This window comes from Salmo salar, chromosome 14, assembly GCF_965601325.2.
Source record: "Salmo salar chromosome 14, fSalSal1, whole genome shotgun sequence".
NCBI lineage: Eukaryota > Metazoa > Chordata > Actinopteri > Salmoniformes > Salmonidae > Salmo > Salmo salar.
Genome location: NC_138304.1, coordinates 90,812,936 through 90,826,263, shown reverse-complemented (window position 1 = coordinate 90,826,263; position 13,328 = coordinate 90,812,936). Strand labels below are relative to the sequence as shown.

General features: G+C 42.0%; 1 protein-coding gene across 6 annotated transcripts in view; it reads right to left on the bottom strand.

Annotated features, from left to right (window-relative positions):
- LOC106570440 (engulfment and cell motility protein 1) overlaps nt 1-13,328 on the bottom strand; it is a 201,828-nt gene that overhangs the window by 52,012 nt on the left and 136,488 nt on the right. For all 6 annotated transcript variants that reach the window (XM_082961266.1, XM_045694888.2, XM_045694887.2 and 3 more), the window contains one exon: nt 8,938-9,074. In XM_082961266.1, coding sequence (XP_082817392.1) covers nt 8,938-9,074 — 137 coding nt within the window. The remainder of the gene's footprint in view (nt 1-8,937; nt 9,075-13,328) is intronic.

The following is a 13,328-nucleotide window of genomic DNA, read 5'->3' as shown; positions in this document are numbered from 1 at the left end:
AACCATAACACATACATTTTTTCCAGCAGCAGACTATGATCGATAATGTCTAAACCTGCACTGAAGTCTAACAAAACAGCCCCCACAAATCTTTTATCATCAATTTCTCTCAGCCAATCATCAGTAATTTGTGTAAGTGCTGTGCTTGTTGAATGTCCTTCCCTATAAGCATGCTGAAAGTCTGTTGTCAATTTCTTTACTTTAAAATAGCATTGTATCTGGTTTAACACTTTATTTTTAATTTTTTACATTGTCTTCCAACGCCCCTGGGATAATGTACATTTGCTGAAGCATTATGACAACTCAATGGTACGGTTTAAATGAGCTGGACTTGGGTCATTGATAAGTCATTGTCTCAACGCAGCCTTATAATTCTGTGAAATGATCCAGGAACCAAAATTATTTGGTTGGATCCCATTCTAGTTATAATACGAGCTTTGTTTCCAGAAGGTATCAAAATTGTCAATAAATATTACACCCACAGAGCGCAAATATTCTCATAGTCAGTTATGGTGGGCTAAAAGTCTGCTGAAACGCTCAATGACACAATTTAGGGAGTGCAGAAGGACAGATATTATGGTGCGTAATAAAGGGTTTAGTAATTGTAGGCTACAGTATTTCTAATTTTCTTCTATTAATTTGCTCTCATTCCTGGCTTATTTAGGAAGTGTAGATCAGCAGCTGATAGTTGAAGTGACCTTCAACATCCCTGCTCCTCAATACTTCATCCACTGAATCAAAGCTTCATTCAGGTAGGATACATAGTGGCAACAATGGAGTTGGGTTGGGTATAGTCATGGTAGGCTACAGTATTTCTCACAATCTTGTATTTTGACTGGAATCGAGTTGGTCATTGTGAAATAGCGCAGCAGTTCAAAATAGTTGTGCAAAATACTTTACTCAGAGTTGTATATGTTATTATTTGTATTATTTTGCTATTGTTCTGTTCTTAGTAACGTGAATAAGACTTAAGCATTTGAAACTAAGGGTTATTTATTCCTTTTCTGTAAATAAATAATCAAAGTAATAATTACTCAATGAGTTTATGACCGCGGTTCGGGGGTGCCCTGTTTAAAAGTTAGGGCACATGCCCCCAAAAAGATCTGTGAACGACCCTCAGTGACACAGTCTCCTCCTCTTCTCCTGTCTTCACCGTCTACACAAACACCAGGGACATGAGGGATGGTAAGGAGGGAGGGAGGAATAATCGATCCTTATTCAATCAAGACTCACTCTCATCTTGTCAAGAGAAAGTGGTGTGTTTGATTGGATATTAAAATTCCTGGCCCCAGAGGTGTGAATGTGAGTGTGTGTGATTCATTCTCAGCAGATCCATGTGTAGCATCAGTTCCGTTGGAGAAGGGTGCCAAAGACAATTGGCCCCGGGGCCTCAAATCTGTGCGTAAACCATGCGTGGGATTTATCAATATGAACATTTGCTTGAGAGTGTGCATAAATTTACGCACAGCCATGACCATGGGTAGGCATAATGCCAAGTGGTGGAATATGGGAACTAACTACTTGTCAAGTATAGAATGGGGAAAATATATGTTGAAAATGTGTGAAATTGTGAGAGTAATAATTCAATAATTTTTCGATTTCATTGTATTTCCATTGTGAATTTATGCAACACATCTTGACATGCTTTATAATTTGACCACATCAGTGGTTACAGTAGTAGTTACAATAATAATCCATATAAAGTACAGTCATTTGTTAAATGAGAGGTACTTGTGAAAGTGAAACCAGGTCATACACAGCTTCAGGAGCCAACAGATGGTTCGTTAATTAATCAAAGTAAATATATAGGACTCTAGAATGCCCTTCAAGCCAAACAGAAACAAGTATTCAACAATGCCATGGTATACAGTGTATTCGGAAAGTATTCAGACCCCTGGACTTTGTCCATATTTTGTTCCGTTACAGCCTTATTATAAAATTGATAAAAGATTTTATTCCTCATAAATCTACACACAATACCCCATAATCACAAAGCAAAAACTGGACGCTACAAGCTTGGGGAGTTTCTCCCATTTCTCTCCGCAGATCCACTCAAGCTTTGTCAGGTTGGATGGGGAGTGTTGCTGCACAGCTATTTTCAGGTCTCTCCAGAGATGTTCGATCGGGTTCAAGTCCGGGCTCTAGCTGGGCCAAGGACATTCAGAGACTTGTCCCGAAGCCACTCCTGCGTTGTCTTGGCTGTGTGCTTAGGGTCGTTGTCCTGTTGGAAAATCAACCTTTGCCCTAAGTCTGATGTCCTGAGCTCTCTGGAGCAGGTTTTTATCAAGGATTTCTCTGTACTTTGCTCCGTTTATCTTTGCCTCGATCCTGACTAGTCTCTCAGTTCCTGCCGCTGAAAAACATCCCCACAGCATGATACTGCCACCACCATGATTCAATCATTGGGATGGTGCCAGGTTTCCTCCAGACATTCTGGCCAAAGAGTTCAATCTTGGTTTCATCAGAACAGAGAATCTTGTTTCTCATGGTCTGAGAGTGTTTACTGTAGGTGCCTTTTGGCAAACTCCAAGCGGGCTGTCATGTGCTTTTTACTGAGGTGTAGGCCTGATTGGTGTAGTGCTGCAGAGATGGTTGTCCTTCTGGAAGGTTCTCCCATCTCCACAGAGGAACTCTAGAGCTATGTTAGAGTGACAGTCGGGTTCTTGGTCACCTCCCTGACCAAGGCCCTTCTCCCCTGATTGCTCATTTTGGCCGGGCAGCCAGCTCTAGGAAGAGTTTTGGTGGTTACAAACTTCTTCCATTTAAGAACGATGGAGGCCACTGTGTTCTTGGGGACCTTCAGTGCTGCAGAAAAAGTTTGGTACCCTTTCCCAGATCTGTGCCTTGACACAATCCTGTCTCGGAGCTCTATGGCCAATTCCTTCGACCTCATGGCTTGGTTTTTGCTCTGACATGCACTGTCACCTGTGGGACCTTATATAGACAGGTGTGTGCTTTTCCAAATCATGCCCAATCAATTGAATTTACCACAGGTGTACTCCAATGAAGTTGTAGAAACATCTCAAGGATGATCAATGGAAACAGGATACACCTGAGCTCAATTTCGAGTCTCATAGCAAAGGGTCTGAATACTTATGTATATAAGGTATTTCTGTTTAAAAAAATATATATCAAGTTACAAACATTTCTAAAAACCTGTTTTCACTGTGTCATTATGGGGTACTGTGTGTAGATTGCTGAAAAAAATAAATATTTAATCCATTTTATAATAAGGCTGTAACGTAACAAACATTTTGAAAAAGTCAAGGGGCCTGAATACTTTTCGAAGGCACTTTAAATAGGGATATTTCACAGAAAGCATAAACAGTACATTTATGCCAAGTTATTTACACATAATATGTTCCTATCTGGCTTGAAGTACCATGAAAAAGAGCGCCACATTTTTCGGAGTCCACCCCTATAAGGTGGTTCACTTTTTGTGATGGTTCTGTAAAGGTTTGGTACATCAGCCTTTCTTTCTCCACTTTATGATGGCTTATCATGCAGGCTAACAAAACCTGAAAGGATCAATTCCACAGCTCTTTGGCATCACGTCTACAGCAGAGCAATGCTGACCAACACCCAGTACACCGTCTACCAACTGCTCCTGACAAACAGACGCAAGCACTGTGTCTCAAAATAAATAAAACAGGCAGCCAGCTCACTCCTGGCAAAGGGGAGCAGGGACACTAACATGCTGAATGAGCGCTTATCCCCAATTATAAAGTCACCTTCAGGCAGTATAGTACAGTATACATCCTAATATGACAGGATGGTACAGAATGGCTGAGAACAGAGTATAGAGGGGGAATACATCACAGGGCTTTGTGAGATGGTGAGATAGGCCTGGTAATGCTGACCAGAGTTGTCAAAAAACACATACAGACTGTGCCGTTTCAGGAGAGATGGGTCCCTGCCTTGACTGCAATGTTACACAGCGTGTCTGCGTCCCAAATGGCACCCTATTCTCCATATAGTGCACTACTTAGTGACCAGAGCGCTATATAGGGAATAGGATGCCATTTGGGACACAGGCAATGACTCACACCCTGATGCTTCAAAACAAGACAGGGTGTTGAGCTACAGTGGAGCTTGGTGGTTAGTCAATACTGTACACACTACAACAAATAATACATCTAGTCCGACAGTCATTTTAGGATCTTCTGAAAACAGCAAGTCCACCATTCTGCAGTTCATTTGACAACAGGAAAAAGGGAATGTTCATGTGATGCTGTGATAGAATACTGGTCTGATTGGCTTGGGTTTCCAATATCACCACGCAAGTTTACATTTTCTTTGCAATCCGCCAGTCCGGCAAAGAAACCCACAGAGATGGTGACTGGATCAGACTTCTTCAGACAGTGACTGGATCAGACTTCTTCAGACAGTGACTGAATCAGACTTCTTCAGACAGTGACTGGATCAGACTTCTTCAGACCGTGACTGGATCAGACTTCTTCAGACCGTGACTGGATCAGACTTCTTCAGACCGTGACTGAATCAGACTTCTTCAGACAGTGACTGAATCAGACTTCTTCAGAAGTGTGTGTTGAAAATAAATGTTTTTATCTGAATAAAACACCACCGTCTGCCTGTTACTGAAGCCAGGAGTTAAATGAGCAGTGAGACCAACCGATGGACGAATACAATGTGTATTTAATGGCAGACAACAACGATGAATCATTTCATCTGAAAGCCTGGGAGATGAGCTCACTCCCACCCCTAAAAATCACTCCTAAAATAAGGCACCCCTGGAGGAAAACTAATCTGGGTAGACAACACATCTGCGACACTGATCCTCAACACGGGGGCCCCTCAGAGGTGCATGCTTAGTCCCCTGCTGTACTCCCTGTTCACCCATGACTGCGTGGCCAAGCACGACTCCAACACCATCATTAAGTTTGTTGACGACACAACAGTTGTAGGCCTGATAACCGATAAACGATGAGACAGCCTACAGGGAGCAGGTCAGAGTCCTGGCAGTGTGGTGCCAGGACAACAACCTCTCCCTCAATGTGAGCAAGACAAAGAAGCTGATCGTGGACTACAGGAAAAGGAGGGACGAACAGGCCCCGATTAACATCGACAGGGCTGTAGTGGAGCGGGTCGAGAGTTTCATGTTCCTTGGTGTCCATATCACCAACGAACTATCATGGTCCAAACACACAAAGACAGTCATGAAGAGGGCACGACATTGCCTTTTCCCCCTCAGGAGACTGAAAAGATTTGGCATGGGTCCCCAGATCCTCAAAAAGTTCTACAGCTGCACCATCGAGAGCATCCTGACTGGTGGCCTCACCGCTTGGTATGGCAACTGATCGGCATCCGACCGTAAGGCGCTACAGTGGGTAGTGTGTGCGGCCCAGTACATCACTGGGGCCAAGCTTCCTGCCATCAGGACCTATATATTAGGCGGTGTCAGAGGAATGCCCCAAAAATTGTCAAAGACTCCAGTCACAGACCGGTCTCTCTGCTACTATACTGCTAGCGGTACCGGAGCACCAAGACTAGGTCCAAAAGGCTCCTTAACAGCTTCTACCCCTAAGCCATAAGCCTGAACAATTAATCAAATGGCCACCCGGACTATTTGCACTATCTGCTGCTACTCGCTGTTTATTATCTATGCATAGTCACTTTACCCCTACCTACATGTACTAATTACCTCGACTAACCTGTACCTCAGCACATTGACTCGGTACCGGTACCCCCTGTATATAGCCTCGTTATTGTTATGTAATCTTATTGTGTTACTTTTTATTTTGCAAATATTTTCTTAACTCTATTTCTTGAACTGCATTGTTGGTTAAGGGCTTTTAAGTAAGCATTTCACGGTATTCGGCGCATGTGACAAATAAAATTTGATTTGACATTGAGAAATGCATTTCCACGTATGCTTCCCAAATGGCACCCTATTCCCTTTGTAGTGCACTACCTTTGATGGGCTTTGGTGAAAAGTAGTGCACTGTGTAGGGAATAGAGTGCCATTTGGGATGCACATGACTATGCATCTAAATAAACTTTTGCACATTGAGCTTGGCTTTATATAGGCAGCAGCGCCTTCATTATAAAAACTTCCATGCAGTACCATGCAGTACGCAAGCCAAGCCTTATGATGTGTGAGTATCATAATTGTAATTGCATTACTGCCCAACACTGAGATATGTCCAGACTAAAACCCACCACTCCACATGAAATAGTGACATCCCAAACTCTTACAGAAGTCACATGCTTTCTTATTCCTGTACATTATAATGAAGCAGTAAGGCCCGAGGGGGTGAGGTATATGGTAAATACCTAAGGACTGTTCTTATGCACAACACACCTCAGAGTGCCTGGATACAGCCCTTAGCCATGGTATATTGGCCATATTCCACGAACCCCAAAGGTGCCTTATTGCTATTATAAACTGGTTACAAATGTAATTAGAGCAGTAAAATTAAATGTTTTGTCATACGGTCTGATATACCACAGCTGTCAGCCAATCAACATTCAGCACTCAAACCACCCAGTTTATAATTACATTTTAGTCATTTAGCAGATGCTCTTATCCAGAGCATCATAGCCCTTTACACTTGTACCCGTATACGGGTTGAAAATGGCAGTTGGGCACTGATAAAGCTCTAAATATAAACGCAGTGGCTGTACAGTAAGTAACATGCTATACATGATGTCAGAGCTCTGGCTCTGCGCTTCACAGCTCTGTATGGGTTTTGACTGACAAATTACGAGGACTTTATGTATTTTCAAAGATTAAATGTTGAGGGTTATAATAAAAACCGCTTTGATGTCATAAAAGAAAGCCAAACACCTGTGAGTCCAAATGTGCACTTCACATTTCCATTTCATAAAACTCATGTCAGATACAGTGTCAATGTTTATAATCACTACGTTTGTCTATTGTGAAGAAAATGTACCGCAGCACACGCACCTGAATGCACTCATATCTACTTTCTATGCGCAGCAAAATGACAAATCGGTTTCCCTGAATTGTATTGTGAAAGCCTAACACTGTAATATCGCATTTGATAACTTAGCTAGTCATGTTGCTAATAGAACCGGCTTTCAAATGACGCCCACCTGACCCAGATTACTTAAACAACAACAGTAACTGTGTGATGGCGGGGATGCAGGGTTGTGTTCCAAACAAAACAACTACAAGTGTGCTTCCTGCTTCCTCAACGGCACAGACAGCAGAGCTAAAAATAAAATCACCTTATAGTGTAAGGCACTTCTTTAGGTCTGCTCTTCCACACCAGATTCAACCAATCAAGGTCCTAAGGCGCAGCTGATTAGTAGAATTACAGAGCTAATATAATAACAATAATCATTTAGCAGACGCTTTTATCCAAAGCAACTTACAGTCATGTGCGAACACAGTTGAAGTCAGAAGTTTACATACACCTTAGCAAATACATTAAAACTCAGTTTTTCACAATTCCTGACATTTAATCCAAATAAAAATTCCCTGTCTGTAACGCCCTGGCCATAGAGAGGGTTTTTTGTTCTTTATTTTGGTTAGGCCAGGGTGTTACATTGGGTGGGCGTTCTATGTGCATTTTTCTATGTTGGTTTGTTTCATTGATTTTGGCGTGTGGCTTCCAATCAGGCACAGCTGTAGAGCGTTGTTGCTGATTGGGAGTCACACATAAGGAGCATGTTTTTCCTTTGGGTTTTGTGGGTAATTGTTTCTGTTGAGTGTTTTGCACCTGACAGGACTGTTTGGCTGTCAGTTTTCTTGTTTTTGTATAGTGTTCATGTTGTTCAATTAAAATCATGATGAACACTAACTCCGCTGCGCCTTGGCCAAACAGTTCTATTTTTGTTTCATTAATTTCTCCAAAAAGTATGATCTTTGCCCCCATGTGCAGTTGCAAACCGTAGTCTGGCTTTTTTGTGGCGGTTTTGGAGCAGTGGCTTCTTCCTTGCTGAGCGGCCTTTCAGGTTATGTCGATATAGGACTCGTTTTACTGTGGATATAGATACTTTTGTACCTGTTTCCTCCAGCATCTTCACAAGGTCCTTTGCTGTTGTTCTGGGATTGATTTGCACTTTTCCCACCAAATTACGTTCATCTCTAAGAGACAGAATGTGTCTCCTTCATGAGCGGTATGATGGCTGCGTGGTCCCATGGTGTTTAGACTTGCGTACTATTGTTTGTACAGATGAACGTGGTACCTTCAGGCATTTGGAAATTGCTCCCAATGATGAACCAGACTTGTGGAGGTCTGTATGTAAACTTTCGACTTCAACTGTACATATTTGTGTGGGTGGTCCCAGCGGGAATCAAACTCACAATCTTAAAAAAAAATGATTTATTGAATATTTTAAAAACATACAATATACTTGCAGTGAAGCAGCTCAACAACTACATCACATCACATTAGTCATCTAAAAGCCTCCCATCCAGAACGACACACAGAAGCAACCAGGGTCAACGCCCTGCTCAAGGGCACGTCTCCAGAGCGACACACAGAAGCAACCAGGGTCAACGCCCTGCTCAAGGGCACGTCTCCAGAGCAACACACAGAAGCAACCAGGGTCAACACCCTGCTCAAGGGCATGTCGACAGATCTCCCACCAGCCCTCCAAGATCTCCCCCACAATTCCCCAAGAGCTGCCCCTCACAATCTTAGCAATGCAAGCCGTCGTGCTCTATCAACCGAGCCACAGAGGACCATGTGTTATTAATTATATTAGAGCTGAAATCCTACAGTAGCTAGCCCTCCTTTAAGAAATAAACATTATCCTTTGGAAAGTCAAATGGATATAGGCATAAAGTTAACTTTCCGGGGTGAAGTTTCACCTACTGTAGGTACAGATCTAGGATCAGCATCCCTCACCACCATCCTAACCTTAACCATTAGCAGGGAGAAATGCTAATTGATCCAAGATCAGCGTCTAGGGGCAACTTCCCCCTACCGCAAAGTCCACCCTCACCTTGTTGAAGTCTTCGCTGGTGGCCCTCATCTCCTTCCAGGTCTTGTTGAGCAGCTGGATGCAGATGCAGAAGAACTCCTCAAAGGAGCGGTCGTGGGTGAAGAACATAGGGTGGAAGTCATGGCAATTCTCACTGGCTGTAAAGTCAGAGGAACAGAGGAGAAAGGACGTAAGCCTTGTGTTTGAGAGACACATTGACTGTTCTCCCTCAGAGATTTTGGAAATTGGAGGTTTTCCCTACCAGAGATCTTGGACAGTGGATGTTTGGATGCTCAAGTGGGGTAAACTCTGCCAATTTCTAAAGATTTTGCAACAATTACAGTTCGACTGGCAAATGCTCAAGTTCAGAGTTGCATTTTTAGGTCTTAATGCAGTATCAGGGCATACAATCTTTAAAGAGCTGAGACTAAACCATCAATTATTATGAAGATCTCTTGCATGATAATCTATACATACATAATCCCTGAGGTTATGAGAACAAAGAAGACATAACTCCCTCCGGTCCTCTTATGGTTATCAAACCAAGACTAACCAACCCCCGCCTGGCATTGAGGCAATTAGCAAACACATATTGCACACTTGTATTTTAGATTCTATTTTCACTTGTTTTTCATTTTCAATTTACTGATGTTGTATCCACACATTCCAGCTTCTAAGACTGCCATGTGAGTAATGGAAACGTGAACTTGAACTGTAGTTTACCTCTACTGACTAAGGTTACGCCCCAAATGGTACCCTATTCCCTATAAAGTGCACTACTTTTGACCAGGGCCCTTTGGGACACACTTCATTTAGTCAGCTACTGAGTCAGTAAAGATCCAGCAGTAAAGAGATTCCCCATGGGTCCAGATATACAGTAGCTATACAATAAACATGTTGCCTCTCTGATAAACTAAGACACTTCCATCCTGTTGAATATAGAATGAAAGCTCATAAGGGATGGTGAAACACACGTGGTTCACGTTTCAGCCATACTTCAATAGAGTGATTCCTCACGAAACCACACACAAAAGGAGACCAGGATCTTGGGGATTTTCACAATGTAATCTATTGAATGGTCCTTTGGAGGAAGGATTGTTGACATATATTTGACATGAATCTAAAAGCATAATTGAGAAATAATTGATCAAAGTTGGCATATTTATGACATTTATGACATACACCAACAACGTCATTGCATTTTGGTACACCAGAAGTACATTCATTTGCGCAATGCTGCGTTTGCCTTGCAGCATTGCGTTCCAGAGGCAGTTTCAGTGCGTTCTGTGTGGTGCATACGTTGGATTTGACGAACGTATTAATCAAATTGTATGTGTAGACGGCTTGGCAGAAATGGTAGCAGAAGGTGAATGTTGAACTTTTGTTGCACACATATCCAGATGATGCTGCGTACCATTTTGCGCAATGATGCTGTAGGTGTGTTCGAGGCATTACCCTTCATTAAAACTCCATAGTGTTTCATCAGTAGGTGCAACAAAGCAAGCATTGGTGTCATATGAAGCTTTACCACTTGCTCTGTAATATGAGTAGTATTTTGATTTCAATAAAACTCTGTAGTATATTAATTTATGAATATTGAACATTTAACATTTTGGATTTGGCAAATGTTTTAATATATTGTTGAAAACCTTGGGTGGCAGGTAGCCTAGTGGTTAGAGCGTTGGGCCAGTAACTGAAAGGTTGCTAGATCGAATCCCCGAGCTGACAAGGTAAAAATCTGTCGTTCTGCCACTGAAAAAGGCAGTTCACCAACTGTTCCTAGCCCGTCATTGTAGATAAGAATTTGTTCTTAACTGACTGTCAAAGTTCCAGAATGGGATCCCTGCTAGTTTTAAAGTTATGGCCCATTTTATATGGAGAAATCTGCTGGTGATTTGCAGGATGTGCAATGATACAAGTAAAAGGTGGGCTGTGATTGGTTACATTGCCTACCATGCTGGGCAAAATGCATTGGGCAGATTTTGGCGAGACTGACACCTATCGCTTCGCCTCTTCCTCTCTGTTTAAACACACACACCAAGCCCTTCCCCTTGTCACTCACAACAACAAAGATGAGAGATCACGTCTTCCTCTCTGACAAGCGGTGTCAACTCTCTATTTGTATTTGAGACTTGGTCCAACAGAATGGGTCATATGAACACTGAAACACATTGACACATTATTTTACTGTAATAGAGAAGTTAACCGATTACAAATACTAACATAACCTTTCTAACGACACTCTTTTTATGTCTCAACTACTCAAATTGCATGCAGAGCAGACACTACTAAAAGGCCCAGTTTGTCGCGCGCGGCATTGCGGTACCATGTACTGCAAGAAGCATTTTAGCCAAAGACTGTTATACTAGCTGTCTAGTCTGTGTTTTATAAATGTGCAATAAGTATAAAACACAATTATATAAGGAATTGGCAACTAGTTTTCACTCTGAGAAATAAGGTAGGGCCACTTTTCGTTCAGATTTAAACATCTGAACAAAGTAGACAGGCTAGTACGCTGTTCAAACAGTTGGAGATGGACTGAAAGATTCAACGGTTCTGCCTTGTTAGCTAGCAAATAGATCCAAGTTGGCAAAACTTGAAATAGAAAGATTCCTATAAAGATTAGCTGGCTACTCACTAGAACGTGGGCATGTGCACGTGGGCTTGTGTAAAAAAAGCAGGTTAAACTATTTTGATAAAATAACTTAATTATTACTGGTTTTGGAAGGCTTGTAGGTATAACAGCCTATGTATAATTTCACAAGCCCTGAATTCATTAGATTATTGCTGACTGTTTAAGAAGGTAATGTGTATTTGACCTTTAATTGTACAACAGATTTTTAGGCAATATCGCCCAGCCCTAAGCAGAGGGCGACCATTTTGAATCTATTCTAAAAGTAACAGAGGTCCCAATCTGGAATTTTCATATGCACGTAGACTATATTATGTTCAAAAATATATACATAAAAAAATTGCCAAATCAAAAATGGTATATTTTCAATGTTCATGTTTATATTTTTCAAAATATGTACTTTTTCCCCCCGATAAAAACACTAGTCATATTACAGATCAAGCAGTAACGTTTCATACGATTGTTCTGTTGTTGCTTTGTAGCATCTACAGATGAAACATTATGTCGTCTTAAAGGAGGCCTTGGTAAGGTCAAAATGTCATAAATATGCCAACTTTGATCAATTATTTCTCAATTATGCTTTTAGATACATGTCAAATATATGTCAACAATCCTTCCTTCCTCTAGGACCATTCTATGGATTACATTGTGAAAATCCCCAAAAGAATGGTGTTTTTCTGTCTCGGTTTCATAAGGAATCACTCAATACCAACATGGGTGGCTGACTCATTTCTACACAGTTTGGGCATGTACAGCCATGGGTAGTGTGTGTGTGTGTGTGTGTGTGTGTGTGTGTGTGTGTGTGTGTGTGTGTGTGTGTGTGTGTGTGTGTGTGTGTGTGTGTGTGTGTGTGTGTGCGTGCATGTGTATAGTCACTGTTCATGACACCACTTTTCCTTCTGTGACAATAAGAGCCTCAAGGCAGAGGAACTCAACTGTGCACTTCTAAACCAATAGGACTGGACCCTCTGTTCTCCATATTCCTAGTCTCCCACACACACAGAGAGGACGGAAGGACCATGTTCTTTAAATGGGACAGGAGGGTTTGGTTCATTCAGTTACATTTCACATGTATCTCCCGTCCCTTGTCTGGTTGCATGTGCCAGATCAGATGGCAGCTTTCTCTTCAGAAATAAATACCCCTGGTTATTCTTGAGGGACTGGGTTCCCTAGCCTGCCTGCCAACAGACACCCACGTCCATCACAGTTCACAATGGAACATTCTCAAATTAGCCCTACCATGGGCTTTTAACATTTGTTAACACTTTCACCAGACACATCTAGAACACAAACACATAGCGCTGTCTTCTACTGTGTGACAGGATGATGTCTACATCCCAAATGGCACCCTTCTCCCTATATAGCGCACTACTTTTGACAATGGGCCCTGGTCAAAAGTAGTGCACCATGGGGAAAAGGGTGCCATTTGAGACGCAAATGAAGTGTCTGAATACTGCAGGAGTCTGATGGGAGGCTTCATGTGGAGATTAAAGGGAATTGCTCCCTCATTTCTCCCTCTATTCTCTCTCGTTTTCCTAACCCTTTCCCACCTTTTTTCTCCTCCTGTCCTGCGCCAAGTGCTTTGTGAATGGTGTGGCCAGACAGCTAATCTAACCGTTTCCTGAGGGAACTCCATTATACTGTTTTACAGACACTGGGATGGAGAAATCACTGTGCATTTATTGTGTTACCGGATTCATCATAAACTTCCCACTGAGAGTGAAATCTGGTTTCTAAGCTCAGTGCATCTAAATACATCAGCAATATTGCCACAGTTACA